Source organism: Ceratina calcarata, unplaced genomic scaffold (assembly GCF_001652005.2).
Source record: "Ceratina calcarata isolate Rehan_Ccalc_2016 unplaced genomic scaffold, ASM165200v1 scaffold48.2, whole genome shotgun sequence".
NCBI classification, from domain to species: domain Eukaryota; kingdom Metazoa; phylum Arthropoda; class Insecta; order Hymenoptera; family Apidae; genus Ceratina; species Ceratina calcarata.
The window spans coordinates 2,275,337-2,295,801 of record NW_017172225.1 but is presented as its reverse complement, the minus strand read 5'-3'; the positions used below and the strand labels follow the sequence as shown (position 1 = coordinate 2,295,801).

Below are 20,465 nucleotides of genomic sequence, written 5' to 3'. Positions count from 1 at the left end.
TATATATAATATATATAAAATAATTGAACGTACTATTAAATTGAGAAGTACTGGAAAAGTCAAGTATTTTAATTTTGTTTAGAGGATCGACGATGTTGAATTTATATTTCGTTTTGAAAGTACTGTAATTTCATTAGACATTTAATCATATTCATTATACACCCAGTGGTACGCAAACCATTTAATACACTTATCCAATCATAAAGTAAGTTAAGCAGAAACCTATTATTAATGAGATAAAGCTACGTAATAATTAACTCGATCATTTGTTCCCCAAGAGAATAGTAAGTTTATTCAATAGAAACGAGATGTACTGGTAGAACAAACATAGAAGTGACGTTGATAAGATATTAACTTCCATTAACAAGCTACTTCCGTTTTCATCAGTTCTTACTTCCATAATATATACTACATAGCAAGATAAATAGAAAGTTAAAAAAAGAAAAATAAAAAAAAATAGTACAAATATCGAACTTGTATGATCAGTACAAAAATACTTCTTACGTTAACTGTAACTATAATTGATTATATCGAATCTGTTCTGTTCACTGCAAATGTTTCCGCACAAACGAATCAGCTTTCAGTTAAAATGATATCCAACAAAATTGGAATCTACAGGCAGTAGTCGACGATTACTAATCACTGTTCAGCGTTTTGCGAAGTTCAGTGAGTAGTATTTTTTACTATATAGATAATATAATCTTAGGTCTCTCGAGATGCAACGTCTTCTATTAAAGCTTAGTTATAGATGAATATGATCTCAATCGAATTATCGTTAATCAGCGTATTAATATCATAAATGTTTTGAATTTTTAATTGAGCACTGCAAGTATAAATCAGTGTAGATTAGAGATACATTGAGTGCGCGTATACACGTGTATTTATAATTTCTTAATTCTGGGTACATATTGATATGTACGTATCTGTGTAAGTGTGCGTGTGACAATTGTATCATTGCTATCTCACATAATCAAATTATAGAACTGTGTGTAAAGCATAGCCGAGAATTTGTATTGAAACTAAGAGAATCCATAATTTAGTCAAATGGAAAAAGAGAACATAGTATTATTTCAATTAATGTTTATAATAGTTTATCACGAACTTACAGATGTGCAAGATTAATTATTGTCGAATTTAAAGATATTCGAATTTGCTTCATTGAATTTTATAATTTAGTTTTAAACCTTTAAAGCGATAGTATATTGAGGACCGACTTGATACTGTGGAATTATTTTGTGTGTGTGTGTGTGAGTGGTGAAGAAGTGAAGCCAATTGCACTCTTTTAATTTCATGATATAAACATCGCTGTATGTATTTTTCTTTTCGTACACAAGTATCTCTTCTTTGTCCTTTAAATTTTAACAATGGAACACATTGTGAGCCACTCATACATCTCTTTAGATCAATAAACTGCATTTCCGTGCGTATTGTAATAATAGCTTTCACATAGTACTTGTTATTGAAAGATACTATTGAGAAATAAAAATAAAATATCAGTAGGGAGACAAGAAAAATACATGCTTGTTATATACGTATATGAAACAAGTCGTTTATGTGATTAATTCATTTTATTTGCCATTTAACAGTAAATTTGTTCGACGGACACAGATTGTCATAGTAAGGGCACAGAAACACTGTCTATAAAAAAGCAGTTCTATAAGTAAAACTACGACACAATGCTTCGAAATAAATCAGAATTTACATGCTATATAGATTACGAATTTGAATAGAAAATTTTTAATTTGTTACAAATGTCATTCGACGTAAGTAAACGTTGGAGACAAGAAATATGTAAAGGATGTAATATATGAATACCCAGAACGTGTTGCTGTTAAATATTCATCTTGTAACGTTTAGTTTAAAAGGTGAAATCATGAAAGATGTTTTAAACATCAAACTAATAACTAACGTTTAAATATTATTATCCAACATTGTTTTATTATATATACATTATTCATTAAATACACAATTCTACACGAAACTGACTAGAAGAGTAATAAAATTTGTTGAGTCATATCAAAGGTACACACGTTCTATAAATTATGCATTTAAAAGTTAATGCTCCTTAACGCTCATAAATATATTCTTTAAAGAAAAGTATAAGTTAATAAAAGTATAAAACTTTCAATCGAGAGAAAATAGATTAGCGGTTTATAATACAAAAGTAGACACGCATTACATCTATAACTTAAAAAAACAGAAGGGAGAGTACTTATTGTCAACTGGAAGTAGTTAACTACAGAATAATTGTTATTATCAATCCATTCGATGAACCAATTAAATACGAATAGTAACAACAGGTACGTCGATAATAATTCTCAGAGCATGACCGATCAATCGGGCTTTCAATGTACAGATACCTTTTATCGAGTATCGCGTTCCTGTCGTTATCCAAGAACATACATAGATTTGGAAATCTTCAAACAGTCCTGTTATTAAATTCTCGTCTCCAACATTTCGTTACTTTATTTCATCTCTATTGCTTGAGGAGAAAAAATGCTGAAAAACGTGACGTGCAGTATTATATATTCAGAACGATACATTCAGAGGTATTTTCATGTTCAACACTAATATAATTTTCATATTCAACATCTACAATAATTTAACTATCAATAATTCTTTTATCTTTCTATGCAACTTACTATTCATTATATTTTCGAACTCGGGCCTCAGATGCGTTCATTGTTACGTTTCAAATTATTATTATTATGCTTTTGATACTATGCATCGAATTTCTTTGGAACATTTCAAAAATAGCTTTTTCCATTATGGTTGATTGATCGAAATAGAAAAAGTACTATTTATAAAATGCTACACATCTTCGGTTGCAGTTTCTTACTGTGATCATTGCTAAGCTTACGCGCGTAGCACAGGAACTTCATCTCGGTACGGTCGGGGTACCTGATCTCGACGTATCTGGAGCCCGAGTTTAATTCCACCTAATCTTCCAAACGCCGGAAATACCTATTTTCAATGCGTTTGCAGAGACGCGTGAGCAGTGGGTAGCCTTGGACGATAGTTGCTAGTTTGTTACCTGGCAGCGGTGTCGTAATTATTGTAAAAATGTGCCCGAAAACTAAGGCATCCAATTCGTTAGGTGTCCTAAATATAATTTAAACGATGAAACGATCGACCATCATTCCAGTCAAACGGACAGATACAATTTTGTATACTTGTAGTGTCGCAAAAAATAAATGCACTGAATGTTAAAAGAGAGATGCAGAGATTTTAAAAAAGCATTTCAAAGGAATCTTCTGAAAGTGGTGGAAGTGCTTCGATCGAGTCTGAATTCCATAAGGTCTCTTTAGAGGACGATGCGCACATTTCAAAATCACAGGCGAGAGGCTCAGTCATAGCGCTACTCAAACAATTTTGTCCGATTTTCAATGCATGCTCGCGAAGTTTAGGAAATTCTTGTATGATCTTGGCAACTTCTTGGGCAGTGGTGGGAAAGGAGGAATCGATCGTGGACATGGCATATACGTGACCGCACACGAGAGCATCTACTTCGGTAGGCCTTTGTTATTTGAAAATAATAAAACGCTAAGTGGATGCAAAACATAATTCCCAGTACATGTAATTCGGAGTAAGATGAATTATAAAAAATTACGATGAATTTCTACTCACTTTTCTCCGGAGAAGTATTCGTTGTTTTCCAATTTTGCTGACAACGCTGTACAGCATTGTTTAACTTCGTCGCATACTTGGTCTATCGTTTTATTGTACCAGCCGAGTACACTGAGCTTCTTTATGACCTCTTTTCTCTTTTGCCAATTTAGGAAATGATTCAGCGGCCATGGATATACGCTCCCATGTCTAGGTTTCGTTACTTCGTTTAAAGTATTTTTATCGACCCAACAAATATACAATTCGGCGTTTACAAAAATATTGTTCACTAAGGATATGTAGGCTCTCATTTCAGCCTTACTGTTTGTGGAAAGATGCTCAGATAAACTTTTTCCCTTGTTTCCTAGGAATTGCACAATGTTGTCGAATTCAGATACTAAATATGGATCGCACTTAATAAATGGAACTCGACCAGAAGGAGACATGTACTCTGCGTTGCTCCTCGGTTCTATTTGAAATTCAATGCCGACCATCTTTAGAAAAGCTTGTACAGCCAAGCAATTTGCATTGTCTGGTAATAAAATCTGCTCAACTTCGTACGGTTGATATAAAGTAATATTCTTAAGCTCTTGTTCTTGTCCTAAAATCAAGAATAAAACGAATTAAGTAATAAATATTCGGAAATACCTGAGGTTAAGTTCTACGTGAACTCATTTATGATTCGAATTAGTTTTCAACGTCTACCTTCCAGTTCTAGATTAATAGATTCCATCAAAAGAGGACAAGGCATTTTGCGTATAATAATTCAATTGAATTTAACGCTAACGATTATCCAGAATTTTATGTTCCTCTTTCCCAACCCGAACCTCATCCAACGACAAAACAAGGGAATGAATGTTCAGAACGGAGGCAGTTTTTATTTCGATTTTCTATTTGCGATACAAATTAAACCAGTGTCATAACAATTTAATAACATCGAATCCCCGTGCATATACGTGTACATTGCATATACATAATATTGCATAAACAGTAATAAAAAATTTAGGCACATTACACATCGCTTACGATATTCTTTCCATGTATGTATGTACCTTTAGTTTTAAGTTCTTATTTAAAAGTAAAATAAAAATCTTGTTGAACGCACATATATGTCTCGCTGTCTAATTATTCACCTGTCCACTACTCCTAGAATGACCAACACTCATTTCTCAACGAGAACAATAACTCAAATAATAGCCCTTATCACTATTAAATTAGTTGCATTAGTACATAAAATTCTGCGCTGCGAAATTCTTGGAAATGACGCCATCACTAGAATTTAGTGCCACCCCCTGTAGCCTCATGTGCTCCTGATACAAAGTTCAAATTTCGAGAAAAATTTCTGTCTCCGAGAAGTAAAGGCGACGTCATCACAAGGAGTTAATGCCACTTCCTATGCTATCATATTCTCCTGATACAAAGCCTGATTTTAGAGGGGATTTTGGGCAAAATCTTCCTTCGTAACAGGAGCACATAAGGTGGTAGGAGGTATCGCTCATAATTTCCAAGAATTCTTGGAGAGAACAAGAATTTGTCTCGAACTTTTAAACTTTGTATCAGGAGAGCATGAGGAGGTAAGAGGTGGCACTAATTCTAGCGATGACGTCGCGATTCTAAGAGTTTCTTAAATTTCTATTCTATTTGTAACTATGACATGGATATATAGGAATATGACATAGGTAAGTAACGAGACGTTTGAATTTAATTTCAATTATTTCTTTATTAATTAAACTTTAAGAGATATACAATAATTTACGAAGAGGCTTGTTTAAATACTTACACCGAAGTATCTCCTTGGTACATCAACGCAGGACGATATAACGTACAGATCGAAATTCCTCAAATACCGAATACAAATATTCCCGCATCGGAAACGATACAAGATCGTCTGCGTGATGCGTGAGGTGCGCTGCGCAGTGTCCGACAGAGTCTTTTCTCTTTTAAACACGGCAAGATGTCGAAGAGAGGTAAGTTGTTTATCGGTGCAAAGAAAATCTACTGAAATCCAGCGTGTTGCAATACTTGGATTCAAAGAAAGATGTGAAAATGTGTAACGAATGTTTAATGTGCCATACAACGAAAATAGTTTCTCTCTAATAACGATGATACTCAGAAAAATTGATGAATGTTTTGGAACGATGTACCGCGTTAGACGTGTCCATCGGTGACAACGTTGGCATGATATTATTTCTGTTTAAGGACGTGGTGGTTCGGCGGGAGCCAAGTTTAGGATATCACTCGGTTTGCCAGTCGGTGCGGTTATAAATTGCGCCGATAACACTGGTAAGTGATCAGGAAAAATCGTAAAAATAATATATAACCTAGAAAAAGTTTGACCGTGTTGTGAATAAGAGCAACGCATGGCTGAGTGTCAGCCAAACAATCAGGACACTTAATTTCAATTATTCCTTATTTTCTTAGTATGTTCAAGATTAAGAACAGTCGTTTATCAATATTAAAGTTTTTATTTTTTATTTGCATTGATTCCTATTTGCAATGAGTGATATGTTGCACTCACATGTCACAGTTTTAAATAAATGTATATTTATCACTCTGAATGATTTTGTTACCAGGTGCCAAAAATCTATATGTCATTGCAGTCCAAGGAATCAAAGGTAGACTAAATCGTCTGCCAGCTGCAGGTTCAGGGGATATGATTGTTGCTACTGTTAAGAAGGGAAAACCTGAGCTCAGGAAAAAAGGTAATTGCAATGTTTCATTCTGTATACTTTGTACAATTTAAATTAGATTTCAGTATTATTCAAGCAGATGTCGTGATATAAGTAATCATGATAATTTTATTTTAATAGTTATGCCAGCAGTAGTAATACGGCAGCGGAAACCATTTCGGAGGAAGGACGGGGTTTTTATATACTTTGAGGACAATGCAGGGGTTATTGTGAATAATAAAGGTGAAATGAAAGGCTCGGCTATTACAGGACCAGTTGCAAAAGAATGCGCGGATTTGTGGCCCAGGATCGCATCTAACGCCAGCAGTATCGCTTAAACATTCTGTATAAATTTATCAACCTTAATACAATAAAATTGGGCATTTGCTCGCTACATCATTTGTGTCTTCCCTCTTTTTCCTTGCAAACGCATATGTATGAATAGTTAATTTAATGACCGTAACAATAGAAAGAGAATCCAGAAATAGGATCGAAGGAAAGTTTGTAACTCGCACCACGTCAATCAGTATTCTTTAATTTCGGATATTTTATGTTTATGTTGTAAATCGAGGTATCAGATGTCATAAAATAATTATTTGAAATGGACAGAAAAAAAATATAAATTTGTCGATAAATCAGTTGAAACCAGAGCGAATGGTTTCTTTGCTAGCGTCCTCTGTTCAGAGTTCTTATCTCGTCGAAAGAGTAGACGTATATATATATATGTATATAATTGGACGTAATCAACATGGTATCGTACTGTTGCATTTGTAGAAGAAAATATGACAAGAATAATGGTATATCATTTCATGCGTAAGTCTGAACTTCGATGAAACGACACGTCAATTATTATAATGATCGGTACATAATGAATGTAATATGATATTCAGATTTCCGAAGTCGAGGGAACGTCGGGCGGCTTGGGAAATAGCGTGCAAGTTAGAGAAACCTGCACCTGCATCCATACAAATATGTTCCGAACATTTTACGCCGGACAGTTTCATGCGATTCTATGGAATTAGATTATTGAAACTGTCAGCGATACCGTCAAAATTTCCATGGAACAAAGAGAATAATCTAGCAGCGAGTAACTTGTAAGTTTCCATCGATTTTATATAAAATCCGCGCGAATAGAATAAAATTACAAGTAGTTGTATTTATATTTAAACAGTGAAGATCATACTTATGCTCAGTGTGATCGGACTTCCGTGTCGTCCAAACAACATCAAGAATATGGAATCAAAGTCGTATCTTCCTCATGGTATGCATTCATGATTTACAAAAATAATAATCCATAATATCGATGATACAATGATACATTTTTTACATAAATTATTTTAGTAGTATTCCATCTAAAGAGACATGCAATGTACCAAAGATATTGTCTATCGAGAACCCCAGCTTCCAAATGTATTCACCTTACACCCAATCTAATACAACCGTATTAAACCAACCCCCAGAATGTGAGCTTGAAGTTGCTACTTCCTCATGGTATGCATCCACGATTCTTTATAAGAATGTTAATCCATGACATTGGCTATATAGAATAATATATTTTTCACGTGAATTATTTTAGCGAAATTAGTGTACAAACTGAAGAAGATTGCGAGGTACCAAGTACTAAGGATTCTACCATTCTTTATTTCCCTGACGCTGAATCCAACACGACTTTTGTATTAAACCAAGAACAGGAATGTGAACGGTAGGCATTCATAATTTATTACGAGAACATTAAGCCTGACTAATTTACATTTGTATAATAATCTATTTCTTACATAAATTATTTTAGTGAAGTCACTGTTCCAAGTAATGAATGTAATTTACCAAAGGCACCAAATACTCAGGACGCTAGTATTCAAATTCATCCACCTTCGTCAGCAACGTCAAAGTGGTACATTTTACATTTTCTAACTTCAATAGTAGTGTCAATTTTGGGAAAACCCGTATTATTGGGGAATTGTTCTATAGGCAATCGGAAGATACGAATGGGCCTGTTAAAAAAAGAAAAATATGGCGTCCTGCGAGAATAGGAGATCTTGCGCCAGAACATTTTTCTACGCCTCGAAAAGCTGCACTAAACATAGAAATGATACGAAAGAAAAACCACGAGAAATCGCTGAAGATAAAAGTATTGCAAACACAGAACAATAGATTACTTAAGAGACTGAAGGTATTAGAGGAGTTAATCGCGGATTTGGAAGACAACGATCTCATCCCTGAAACACTAAAACTAAAAAAAACTAAGACACGTGGATTGACGGTATATTAAGATTTATGTATACAATTTTTGTACATTTCTTTGTAATTAAGACTTCTCTATATTATGTTTTATAATTCAATAGAAATTTCCACGGACAAAGTCAAGTCTGGTTAAACATGAAAAGAAGAAGACCTAAAACCTCTTTTATTAATTAAAGATATTCACTGAAATGGAAAAAGATATACAGGGTTGATAGATTTAGGTTTTCCGTTATTATCGATCATGCTATGATGCGACAAATGTATGGATCTCCTTAGTTGTAGGTATAAATACCCACTGGAAAATGCTGGTACGATATTTTTTCTTATTAATTCTCTATCTACTAGAAACTGTACGAAAGTTCATTAAACGTATGCACTAAATTGATTCACGAAACAGGAGCAATTTTAACTTCATTAGCATCATAAACCGAAGGAGAGAAATTTGAAGCTATTTGTTCATCATCCAATAACAAAGCAAAAAACATAAGATATATTTTTAAAGATTCAGTTACTACTTACTACATCGATGTGTAACTATCTTATACAGGAGAAATGATTAGGAAAAATAAGGTAATGATCAAATTAATGTCGTTTTGTAATGAACAATATAAATGAATTATTTTGAAACTTAATAAAACTACTTCCCTCGTTCCTTAAAAGTGTCATCTGATAATCGCAGATATATATTGTGGATACAGTATGAAGCCACGAAGATAACGTTTATGCAAATATAACATCTTTTTATTTTGTAAACGTAGGACGAACGACGCAGGTCATTACAAAAATAAGATTACAAAATATAATATTTCACTTAAACATAATTATTACGCGTACAAACGATCATAATCCATTATTATTTAACGATTACAAAATGCATATTGCGAGCAGCCGAAATCGTAGACGCGTTCATTCATCTTTTTTTGTTCTTCTACTTATAGTAATTACCGGACTACGTTTCACAATCTTTTATTACGAAATATCATAGAATATCAGATCGCCGATTCGAATATGCAAACGCTTCTATCATCATTTTCGGACATAACAGAATTACATCTCCAGTATGGTTGAATTTTCTTCACAGCACAATTTATATACGTGTTTTTGTTAACTCTTAACAAGAAACATTAATAAACTATACTTTCAAATAAACTTTTAGAGTAACAGTTTCCTAGCAAATAAAATAATGTTCGACTAATTGGATAAAATCGAACTCGTGATATAGCAGAGTAGTAAAAATTTCTTACGAAGCAAAAGAACGAAAAGGAGATAGCCACCACGAATCTTATCAATGGCAAATAACTTGATATATGTACGAAACCATTAAATGATCCGTTCAATTTATATTTAATTCTTTTCTTGTTAAGGGTTATCAGTTCCTCTCTATCTCATCGCTTAGTGAGGAAACAGAGAGCTAAATTTAGATTCTAACAATCCTCCTAGTCTCCTACGTTATAAACGGAGGAGGGTTTTTAGTTCTCAAAAGTATAAAACATTGCTTAAAACTATTTTATTCCTCGACCATTCTTACGCGAGACCAATACGTTACGACATATTTAATATGCGAACCGTCTAGACCGAACGTGTGATTAATTGCGCGGAGATACAGTTTGAACCTGTGTATACGAGTCTGACTCGTTTTGTCGAAATGGGATAAACGAGTAAAAATGGAAACTGATTAAAGGTACGTACGCATAGGTACCTTGAAGGATGTTATGACGTCCCATTTCACAAAGGTTTCGTTCACGTTCTGATTTCAGCACGGCTCTATATGCTATGGCGAATTCAGACTCTTACCTGCTAACGCAGCTGCTTTCGAGAGCACTATTTGAATATCCATTGATGGAAAATTCTGAAACGAAATTCCAAATAAAAATGATTAAGCTAAAAGTACTCTCACTACTTTACGTATTACTTACTTGTAAAAGTTTAACGTTGGTAGCAAAGTCACCAGCGAGTAATTGGTCCCTCAGGAGTCTGGAAAATATTGTACGTTAGATCGCATTCAAAAAGTTATCGATGCGCGGATACTATAAATGACACTTACAAAATCATGGCACAGCAGATGTGTATCAAGAAGCTGAATCTGTTTTCATCGGCAAACAGAGAGTCCCAGATCCTCATTACATCGGGCAACGGGAACTCTTGCGAGAGCAAAAGCGTTAACCATCTAATACAAAATTTGATATTATAATATCACAAAGTTCTCATTCTAAAGAATACTATTACCTCTTACCTGAAACTATAATACTGCGGGCAAAGTTCCTGTTGGTTCAAACGCATCCAGATTTCCGGATCGTTAGCTTTAACTTGATTTGTGAGCTTGGTCATCATCGAGTTTATTCCGAATTCAGCTTCGTCCAGCGATTTTATAAAAAAATCTCGAATTTCGCTCATGAGGTTGGTAAAGCAGAAAAAGGTGTCTGCCTCCGCGTGTTCTATACGAAATGCCGAAGAGTTTCGGTTATGAACGCCTTAAGAAAATATAGCTTCGAGATTTACCTCTCCAGTTTGGATCGGGATCGCAAGCGAACGCATGATAGATGGGCCCAACGATTTCGTTCATGCCCTGCACGTATCCTTGGCCTGGATTTAACTTTGCATAAAGGAAAAGTATTCTTTCCAAAACTTCCCAATGTGCCTCGCCACCCTCCGTGAGCGGCGCGTAGTCCTCCGAAGCCTTCCTAATGGAGACTGCTATCTGTGAAAAAGCAGACATTGTCGATTACTTCCATATAAGAGAATGCATTCAGTTGATTAAACGACGTTACCTGCTGCTTTCCATCAGCATAATAATAAAAGAAAAACAATTAGTTCTATCTCTGACTCTCAGTTCTACATCCTATTTATCTAATGAAAAATTACCTTCGTAACACCAAGTCCTTTTCTCTCTACGTTCGCGCTTCTCAAAACCGTGTGCTGTACTCTGTGATGCAAACGCTTCTGTCCGCTGGCATTTACAATCTCTTGACAAGGATAATCTGTACCTTGTTGGAAGAACGATATATCTGGACACAGCCTCCTATAAAAGTAGTTTTGAATTTTAATCACTTATCGAAGCAGATCATGTTTAACTTACCTAACGTCTTTATCTATTTGTAAAAGGACTTCGTTATCCTTAAAATAAGTTTGCCACTTGCTATCGGGATTTAAATTTAAAGGGTGATCGTGAAGAGTAACGTCTGTTCTTTCCCCATCACTGTTCGCTTCACCTGGCGTGACTATGAGATCCTCTACATGAAACAACCATTCCATTATTATTTGATTCTTGTGCCATATTCAGTATCAGTACAAAGGAACGACATGTACCAATGAAAGTCTTGTAAAGTGTTCTCTTGCGTGTAAGTGTTTCGGACCAGCTGCTCCTGGTCGGAGGTAAATAATTTAATAAGAGTTTCCAGCAAAACGGTCTTAAACCTCCCTCATCTGGTATTCCTATAATCAGTCGTCGTTCGGTTAGATAAATGACAGATACTGTACACAGCATCCAGTGGAAGCTCAAGACACAAAGAATATTAAGAGACATTCACAAAAGTTCGTACCGTGGAAGCACAGTCGTTTCAGACAGCCAAGATCTATTTCTTCGGCGTTCAGAGTGTCATCGAAATCGTTCAACCTATGCGAGGGATTGCAAGATTCTTGAATGAAAATGTACGGAAACTAATTAACGCTCGTAGAAATTTACCTCTTTCTCAGAATACTCATCGTGGCTGTGTGCGCGGCACATGCGGTACTGAACGTAGAGATGAAGATGAGAAATCCGTTGAGTCTCTTATCGGCACTCGATAGGCGTGTGGGCGTACAGCGTGCGATACCCGTTTCTCACATTATTGTCAGCGAACCGCGAGGTGACCGAAAGCCGGTCTAATCGCCATTTTTCTTTGATCCACTCTTTTTTCACGTCGAAACTAAGATCTCTTATCTGAGGATGCGGAGAAATCTTTCTTATCATGCCATAACAATATGGCACATTAAATGATTGTATCTGATTGCCCGCAGCTGTCCCTGATCAAGAGGACGGTATAGTTTCTGCACGCAAGCAAGAGTTAATTTGAACGTAGCAGCGGGCAGCGGGTCTCTCTTTCTACTTCTGTTGTTAAATTGTTACTTGCCTCGATTCCTGCCTCTGATGCCGTTTATACAAATTTAATTAACGTATAAAACATGTCGCTGAAAGAACTGTCTGGAGTAAGTACGTTACACCGTATTAAAAGAGAGGATTTGATAAATTGTAACCTCCTGCACTCGTCTCTCATCTACGTGCATTTTTTAATCATATTTAAACAGCTCGATATTGTCTTTGATTAAACGTACGAATACGGAGATCTTCATAAAATAGATTGTGACTGTTATTGAAGTTATAAGTTAAAATAGTGTTCGAGACGCACGTTTCTGTAAGATGGTTTTGTAAAGTACACATTTATAGCGTTTATATCGAATACCACGACAAACACGTTGGACGAAAGGAATAGGTTCCAAATTGCCAGATGAATACAGAAAGTTTTGGAAAGAATGGAAGGTGCAAATGCCGGCTGCTGTGCATTACATAAAACCAGAAGGAAAATATTTCAGAAATCCGGAGACCGAAGAAGTGTGAGTAATGTACTGTTCGAACATTAAATGGAACGAAGACTCGTCCGACTACACATGATTGTTAAATTAAATTTAGAACACCGGTTCAAGAAGTACCAATACCGTTAATATACCCAAAGGAATTTCATCAAGGCATATGGGGAGGCGAGAGTGTTGTTCAAGGCTTCGTAAAGAGACATAGATACAATCGGAGATACCCGCATTTCTGGTTTCCAACACTTAAAAAGTCTGTGGTTTACAGTGAAGTTTTAGATAAGTATATGAGCGTGGTTGTCACCAACAGAACTATAGATCTAATCAATGAACACTACGGTTTCGATCATTATTTATTGAAGGTACGTGCATTAATTAAATCAATTTTAAACCTTTCGTGTAATTTAATATTGAATATAACTAATCGTTCACAGAGTCCTGCCTGCGATTTGAAATCTGAGGTCGCCCTCAAAATAAAACGTCAAATACTTTTAGCTTTGGCTGATAAAACATTGTATCCCGACGATCCCGTTAAAAGTGAAGAAATTTATAACAAATACAAAGAATACTTAACAGCGGTACCGTATTCTTTTTAATATGATTTCAATATTGTATAACTTCATCACTGATTATTCGCGATTTCGTCTTTTTCTAGTATACACGAAAAGAAATCGAGTGGTATGGTTTAACATACAAAGATGCTTGTATGAAATTCATCAAAGAAGAGCAAGAATCACAGGAACCTGTGAAACCTTTGAAACACCAGTATAGGTCTGAGTTGCTTGCAAAATTGAAGGAAGAAGAAATCCAAGCTGCACAACAAACTGTTGCACGGTATGCTGAAATTAATTTAAAGTTATGTAAACATTATAAGACGTTATATTCTAGGCAATTTTTATCAATATCTCTTTATTTGTATAGGTCTTCCACGTGGTCTATAAAGTGGAATCCTTTTAGTAATCAGAAATCGGAATAACACCCGTAAGTTATATTTGTACATAACCATTATAAAAATAAAATCGAATTTTCATGTCGATTTGTGTACTTAATACATTACAAAGAAAGATAATTTCGGCATAGAAAACTAGAATTTTCTTACATCCTTTAACTTTCACCATTTGACAATACTTGTACATATTAACTAAAATTGACTATTCATAAAAAACGAAGAACTACGATATTGTACACTCCAAATCGCCATCCTTCGGTAAACAATTTAAAGTCGAAGCTACTGCTCTTGTGATGTAAGTCATCGTCCCAAAACTACCGCTCGGCGCACTGTCATAAAAGTGCTGACAAACGTAAGCTGCTCCACCGCAAAGGAGATTTCCCATCGCTGTTGTCTCGCGGTGTTCCTTCGGCTTGGCACAACACAATGTAGCGTCGCCATCAATTTTCATCTAGTTTCATTTAAACACACAATTTTATAAATGTACATTTGCTTGCTTCATCAATTAAGTTCCGTGCTTAAAAGACTCGCAACCTAAATAATGTGAATTTTGTAACGGACGATTTAATTATATATATGTAGTATATACCTGATCCTCTAAAAAGATAGCGTTAGCCTTGTGAACAAGTTGTTCAACGGTAATGAGTCCGCCCAGGCTAGCAGCCACGTTGTATTCGGTTACTAAAGTTAATACCATCAGTGCTTCAACCACCAATTGACGATATTCTGGCTGTGGTATAGCATTTAAAACAGTTTCAACAGCCAGGGCAAATTTTAATTCCCCGGAGGTCATTTCTTGGGTAAGGTTTTGAGGAAGAACTCTACCTTCGATCGCCAAACCTTGACACTGAAAATCGATGATGTAAATGAACAATTCTTTTTCTCTCTCTCGCTTTCTCTCCCTTTATGATTCCGTTTGTTTTATACCTAATAAATAGATCGATTTTTTGTCGCGTACTTACTCGTTCAAGTACCTGCCATACTCGAGGATAGAAATCTCGTGGCACTCTGTTCAATGCTCCGTCCAATCTTCGCCGTCGTAACCACTGACCCTGACGATCTGGTTCTCCGTCACTGTTATCAACTTGATCAGCACTTAAGAAACCTCCAATTTGAGATTTCTGAAATCAAATTTGAAGCATTCGAATACTCTTTTTATTACAACGATAAATATTTGTAGCGATCTTTTACGTTACCTTGCTGACTCTACTAGATTTGCAACTAATAACCGAAAAGTTTCCTCGGCCAACTAGAAACAAAAATAGCAATTATTAGTCTCCCATTTTGTATAATTGAACAAAATAGGCGAAGTAACACTTTATGAAAATTATTGATAAACGTACCGCTACTAATAGCGAACTCTTTCCCGCTCATGATATGATGTAAAAGATTCTTCATCTCGAACGGTGATAAATTAAGCAAATGTTCGGACGCCTCCTCTCCGGTACATATCAGCGTTCTTGACAATTCCGTGGCCATTACTTGAATGATCAAACCTACCCTGAGTCTGAGCATCTCATGGAACAATTGGGGTTCCGTCCTGATAAACATCGCCAAATAAACGAGCAGTTCCTGCGTCAGCATAGCAGTGGACTCGTCGTCTCCGTATGCTTGATGAATCAAAGATCGGAGTTCATTTTCCGGCAAAGGCGCAACGATAGTATGCTCGTTGGCCGGTGGCATCCCGACTGTGACTTGTTTCTGACGAACCAACAGATCGGTAACCGCTTTGGCCAAGTCCTCGGCTCGCTTCCCTAACATGCCGGCGGTGTGACGCACGATACCCCACATCTTTTGCTGGCAAGCTTTTTCGTACAGGTCTTTTAATAAATCTTTTATCAGGATCGGGTGACCATCTTCGACCATGTCAGTGTTAAAGTATAATCCTTGCGAATCGACCTATTTAAATCGTACAGTATACGATTAAAATTATTTTTATTTTATACACAATATGTGACGACTTACGAGGTATTGCAAGATATCTCCTTGTTCCTCTAAACTTTCGGTTTCGCGAAGCATAGATAACAATTCCTCGACTTCCGTATCCGCGTACTGAGTCTCGCTCACACCCCTGTGCCTATGCAGCTTCGGAGAATTCGTCCAAGACATTAATTCATCCGTAGGCGACGGAGTTCGATCTACAGAAATCGACTACGTTGGATTAGGATTTAACGTCGTGTCTGTTACTTCGATAAACGGACTCGCATTTAAAATAGTAGAAGGTCTTCTATCCTCTCCTGCCATCCCAAAAATTTCAGCTCCAAATTACAATTATGTGCTCTCACTCAAATTGTCCGCAATTACCGAACTCTATTTAGTCATTAGATTCATTTCAATCTCATACAGTATTATTCAGCTCTGCGTTTTTATTATAATTTCACAATTAGTCGTTGACGTGTTAGTAGACTTACATACGTTCTTTCAGGATGGTAGGAACCGTGATATTTAGGATCGCATTGTACAGAGTTAAGGATCCGCTTTAAGTAGCATGCAATCAAAGTTAAGATTTTGAATCTGACGCAAATATTAAAGCATATTGTAAAGTGTAGTAGTCTTACGTTCTACGGCGATCGACCTTGTTTTCTTTATAGCGCCTTTCACGGACATTCTGCGTTTCAAATATTTACTAGTTCGTATTATCGGTCTGTTGAGGAGGCCTGTGCGATGCGGCAATGCACGCATTAAGTGTTCTTCTAAATATTGTTGAACCTTGTTTTAAATTGATACAAGTTTTATTTTGCACAAAAATCTGCGGTTTAACAACGAGTCTTCTAATAAGAATGTTTACCTGTGGGTTCAACTTGTCGGGTCTACCGTCCTCGGAACTTCCTAAGAAGCTCAAATTCGTGATGCACGAAGTGCTTAGAAATTCACTTAAGTTTCCTAACGACACTCTCGTCCCATTGATATAGCCACTCTTCAATTTCTTCATAGTAGTTATCATCGCCAGAGGTATCTTCCCTTGATCTGCAACAACAGTGTCGAATGAAATTAAATGAAATTAGTAGTGTCACCTTATTGAAACAAATGAGATTTTATTAGTTTGGTGCATATGTATGAAATTACTAATATTCTCTATCTTTTTTGAACATAACAGTCCATGAATCTAAATGTTCCTCACATATGATAAGACAATCGTTAATGATGCACTATTTTTGATAAGTCGAATATTTTCGAAACGAGAGTTTGAAGTACAAAACTTTTTTCCTATCTAAAGCTGCCTGTGGCATACCTAGATGATTATGAGTAGCAACAAGTGTTATAGTTGGCCTGCCGAGCATTTGCTTCCAGTTGATGGTGAGAAAGGCCAGGTTGCTTGTGAAAGTGTCAGCAAGGAGGGCTGCATCGTTTGTCGTGTAGTACTCTTCTCCGTCAAAGGTCTAAGACATGCAACAAACGCGCACACCGTATCGCACACATAAGCTGTCTCTTTACAAATGTTAGGTTTCATGATACAAGAGAAAACGATTTCCCCATGGGTCCTATCTCTTTTTTTTGTTTATCGAAATCTGTCAACGTTTTCGCTCATGATGAAGACAATGATATATTTAACGTTCAAGTGTCTCGTGAAAAATTAATGACTAGCTAAAACAAATTGTTGCTGATCAATTTTAGCATTAAGGGTTTCCGTAACCGCTAAGCGACGAAACGCGTAACAAAGACAAATGCACGCATGCAGGCAGACATGTTAGATGTTTATTTAGATTATGCATTCTACATAATTTCAGTGATAAAGGAACGGGAACTCCGAGAAAAAATTCTTCACTATTTAAAAACCATATGTTTTATCTCTGTTACTTGGCGAAGTTTCGTAATATTAAAAGCTTCATCCTTCGTGCGTATAAAATGATAAAAAGTAACACAGATGAAAACTATGGCTCTCTTTAATATTATATTACTGTACCTAGATGAATGTTCTTGAGGGGCATGACCACGAGAGGCCGGCCTAACATGTTCTGCCAGCTAGACTTCAAGAAATTAATTTCGCCTTTGAATATGTCAATCATGAGCTCATAGTCCGATGCGATGTAGAAGCGGGTCATGTCTGTCAACTAATTGTTCGATGCGAGAGCAGCCAGTATAAGAAAAGAAATAAAAAGTAAAGAGAGTAAATGGAGTTCGACGAGCGAACAGAATTCCTACCTGGGGAGTGAACGCGAATATCTTATCGTTCAAGGCGTATAATTTACTGGTGCTCAAGATTCCTACGTCCCTCGACTTACGTCCGGACATTCCCAATTTCTTATTTTGACCTACAAGTAAACGGATCATAGAAAGCGGCAATCTAACTCTACGAGTAATAATGTGCGATAATTGTATGGAACATACCTAAATACGTGTATAAGTGACTAAGAACTTTCGCTGGTTGCACTTCGATCGGAGCGACCTCGGCAATCGTTTGGACGTGGATGTCATGTTGAGCTATTTTCTCTCGAATTTCAGCATCCTCTGCTAAAATAACAACTTGCACCACGACGTCTGGCTTCTTTTCGCTACATAAACGCCTGTTCAATGGGTCCAATTCTCCCACTGCGAGGAAACCCTATAAAAGATTTGGCTTCTCTTTAGATTCTATTTCTCATCACGTATAATTGCTCGTAACATTAATCACATGTCGATATTTTATTCTTTCTTCACGCACGTATACTTACTTCTTGCAACAGTTTGCCTAATATGTAAACAGACTGAGCCCACATAAATGGACATCTTCCTAAGGCGATTCGCTTTTGGCTACCCGGCTCAGCATACTCCGCTGACACATTCGCAGTCTCTACAGAATATAATTCAGGTACTAATCTCGTTCCATCTTCTGCTTTGATCATTATATCTTCTAATAGTTTCGAATACTCTACTACAGCCTCTTTATTGCCTTGGAAACAATAATCGACAATTAAGTAGCAAAAGAACAAAGGCCATTCACACTCTATATTTTCGAACATACGTAATTCCCATGGTTCGTAATAAAGCCTGTAAAACGATGTACTGTATCAGTTAAAAATGCTTTGCATACATAAACATGTTAGACACTCCTATAAATGCTTCCTTTAATTCACCTGTTGGGATCTTCTTTCGGCGTTTTGTATCCATCTCTCAGAAATCGCTTGCATCCATAACGACCCTGTAGCTTCTTAGTAATCGCGTCTCTTGTTAACTGGATTAAATTAGGCTCATCCACGGCAAAAGCTGGGAAACTTATAACAGACAGCAATCCGCTATCTAACTCCTTTGAATTGGATTCACGGGGTAACATAGACTGCAAAACAGCTTGACATTTCTGCGCTTCATCCGCTAACACGTGAATCACAGAAGTAGGTCCGCCTCTCGCGCCAAACAAATCTAATTCATTCATCGCTTCCATCGCAGCCTTTGCCATTCCAATACTGCTAGCATTTAATTCGGGTAACCCATGGTTCGTTTTATCGCCTCTTTCCCAAATACCATAATCGGGAGTGCAATAAGCTGACTCGATGTAAAATACTAAATTTTGAATGAACGCAACCTGGAATCATATTTCATGTATAATAGATTGTTGTTTCATTCATCTGTTACAATGTACGTACTTCGTCCAAATTGAATACGATCTGCAGACCAGACGCAGTCATTTGTGCTAAAATTAATAAATAAAGAGCGATAGCATCTATTTGAAGATGTCCCCATTCTGTGTCTCCCACGACCGTCTGCCCAGTAACAGAGCTGTACTTTGCATGCAGAGCGTCGTCAGGATTCTGGCTCGATTTGAAGCGTTCTACTTTATCCTTCTGCTGCATCATTGCCATGAGCAAGCCCCTCATCAATTTAACGCAGCTCTGTTCGAGTTCGTATGTTTTGGCTCTATCCTCGTCAGCATCGGCGATCTTTTTGTATGCCATCGACAGGCCCCAGACAGCGAGGATGCAATAGATGTTGTCCCGTACCCATGCATGATTATTCTCAGGACTGGCAGGGAACAACCCGGTCACTGCGTTCTGGTGTTTCATTATAATTTTGTGTACGATTCGCTGGTAGTAATCCAAACGAACACCGGAATTACTACGGCTACGCATTTTGACTGCGTTACAAGAAGCTCTTATATGCTACAAAAGTATTTCTCTCTCTTTCCCACGTTAGACTATTTTAATGTTTCATAATACTCGTAGCTCTCGTTACAGTTGAGGTTAATATGAAATCGTTCTTTCGGAATACGTTTTCTAACGATCCTTTAAATCTTTCATTTAACTATATACAAATCGTCACGTAAATTATGTAAGAATCAGTTGTACGCAGTTTTTACGGAAAACCCATACGAATTGAGATGCATTTGCGCACGAATCTTTATATGCAACACATAGAAACAATGTGAAACGAATGTCAAATACAATAAGCCCTATGTAATCGAGGATTAAATTCTGCTATTATGATGAAAGGGATGAGAGATAGTCCAACCTTTAGAGCGAGAT

General features: G+C 36.5%; 6 protein-coding genes across 15 annotated transcripts in view; 3 read left to right on the top strand and 3 right to left on the bottom strand.

Moving 5' to 3' along the window:
- The window catches only part of LOC108627806 (metaxin-2), a 7,728-nt gene extending 3,077 nt beyond the window's left edge, over positions 1 to 4,651 (bottom strand). Inside the window, exons 1-4 of one of the 5 annotated variants that reach the window (XR_001916747.2) lie at positions 4,312 to 4,644; positions 3,628 to 4,207; positions 2,643 to 3,102; positions 1,550 to 2,499 (exon numbers count right to left, since the gene is read on the bottom strand). Coding sequence is in view for 3 of the 5 variants with exons in the window: in XM_026815872.1 (XP_026671673.1) it covers positions 3,229 to 3,517; positions 3,628 to 4,207; positions 4,312 to 4,357 (915 nt within the window). In the remaining 2 variants the exon portion in view is untranslated. Of the gene's footprint in view, positions 1 to 1,549; positions 2,500 to 2,642; positions 3,103 to 3,187; positions 3,518 to 3,627; positions 4,208 to 4,311 lie in introns of those variants that run through there. The other 4 variants (XM_018029297.2, XR_003389529.1, XM_026815873.1 and 1 more) reach the window with 4 other exon arrangements.
- Positions 4,652 to 5,469: 818 nt separating this feature from the next.
- On the top strand, positions 5,470 to 6,674 carry RpL23 (ribosomal protein L23). The gene is made up of 4 exons (XM_018028981.2): positions 5,470 to 5,573; positions 5,806 to 5,889; positions 6,180 to 6,308; positions 6,417 to 6,674. The coding sequence occupies exons 1-4, from the start codon at positions 5,561 to 5,563 to the stop codon at positions 6,611 to 6,613; spliced, it is 423 nt and encodes a 140-aa protein (XP_017884470.1). The 5' UTR covers positions 5,470 to 5,560; the 3' UTR covers positions 6,614 to 6,674.
- A 307-nt stretch (positions 6,675 to 6,981) lies between these two features.
- LOC108627764 (THAP domain-containing protein 5-like) lies at positions 6,982 to 9,143 on the top strand. Of its 3 annotated transcripts, XR_001916741.2 has the most exons (9): positions 6,982 to 7,088; positions 7,166 to 7,369; positions 7,447 to 7,536; positions 7,617 to 7,766; positions 7,852 to 7,977; positions 8,065 to 8,166; positions 8,244 to 8,535; positions 8,618 to 8,824; positions 8,914 to 9,143. XR_001916741.2 is itself a non-coding variant. In XM_018029209.2 (8 exons), the coding sequence occupies exons 1-8, from the start codon at positions 7,024 to 7,026 to the stop codon at positions 8,669 to 8,671; spliced, it is 1,080 nt and encodes a 359-aa protein (XP_017884698.1). In that variant the 5' UTR covers positions 6,982 to 7,023; the 3' UTR covers positions 8,672 to 9,143. The 3 variants fall into 3 exon arrangements, 2 of the variants coding, with proteins under 2 accessions (XP_017884698.1, XP_017884697.1); XM_018029209.2 differs by having other exon boundaries at positions 7,620 to 7,766; positions 8,618 to 9,143; XM_018029208.2 differs by having other exon boundaries at positions 8,618 to 9,143.
- Positions 9,144 to 9,235: 92 nt separating this feature from the next.
- Positions 9,236 to 12,359, bottom strand: LOC108627763 (TBC1 domain family member 13). Of its 3 annotated transcripts, XM_018029204.2 has the most exons (11): positions 12,199 to 12,359; positions 12,056 to 12,129; positions 11,823 to 11,948; positions 11,593 to 11,746; positions 11,379 to 11,535; positions 11,285 to 11,290; positions 11,016 to 11,214; positions 10,750 to 10,951; positions 10,561 to 10,683; positions 10,433 to 10,490; positions 9,236 to 10,365 (listed from the first exon to the last, which is right to left on the bottom strand). In XM_018029204.2, the coding sequence occupies exons 1-11, from the start codon at positions 12,216 to 12,218 to the stop codon at positions 10,288 to 10,290; spliced, it is 1,197 nt and encodes a 398-aa protein (XP_017884693.1). In that variant the 5' UTR covers positions 12,219 to 12,359; the 3' UTR covers positions 9,236 to 10,287. The 3 variants fall into 3 exon arrangements, with proteins under 3 accessions (XP_017884693.1, XP_017884694.1, XP_017884695.1); XM_018029205.2 differs by lacking the exon at positions 11,285 to 11,290 and having other exon boundaries at positions 11,016 to 11,217; XM_018029206.2 differs by lacking the exon at positions 11,285 to 11,290.
- A 250-nt stretch (positions 12,360 to 12,609) lies between these two features.
- On the top strand, positions 12,610 to 14,113 carry mRpL28 (mitochondrial ribosomal protein L28). Of its 2 annotated transcripts, none has more exons than XM_018029211.2 (6): positions 12,610 to 12,701; positions 12,940 to 13,106; positions 13,183 to 13,441; positions 13,514 to 13,657; positions 13,735 to 13,913; positions 14,001 to 14,113. In XM_018029211.2, exons 1-6 carry the CDS (start codon positions 12,678 to 12,680, stop codon positions 14,053 to 14,055), a joined length of 828 nt encoding a protein of 275 aa, XP_017884700.1. In that variant the 5' UTR covers positions 12,610 to 12,677; the 3' UTR covers positions 14,056 to 14,113. The 2 variants fall into 2 exon arrangements, with proteins under 2 accessions (XP_017884700.1, XP_026671677.1); XM_026815876.1 differs by having other exon boundaries at positions 12,612 to 12,701; positions 12,801 to 13,106.
- LOC108627758 (putative phosphorylase b kinase regulatory subunit alpha) lies at positions 14,102 to 20,072 on the bottom strand. Its single transcript, XM_026815875.1, has 14 exons — positions 19,590 to 20,072; positions 19,083 to 19,528; positions 18,681 to 18,996; positions 18,358 to 18,571; positions 18,172 to 18,281; positions 17,933 to 18,080; positions 16,817 to 16,995; positions 16,587 to 16,737; positions 15,994 to 16,166; positions 15,372 to 15,927; positions 15,225 to 15,277; positions 14,991 to 15,149; positions 14,618 to 14,875; positions 14,102 to 14,479 (listed from the first exon to the last, which is right to left on the bottom strand). The coding sequence occupies exons 1-14, from the start codon at positions 20,070 to 20,072 to the stop codon at positions 14,252 to 14,254; spliced, it is 3,474 nt and encodes a 1,157-aa protein (XP_026671676.1). The 3' UTR covers positions 14,102 to 14,251.
- Between the last annotated feature and the right edge of the window lie 393 nt (positions 20,073 to 20,465).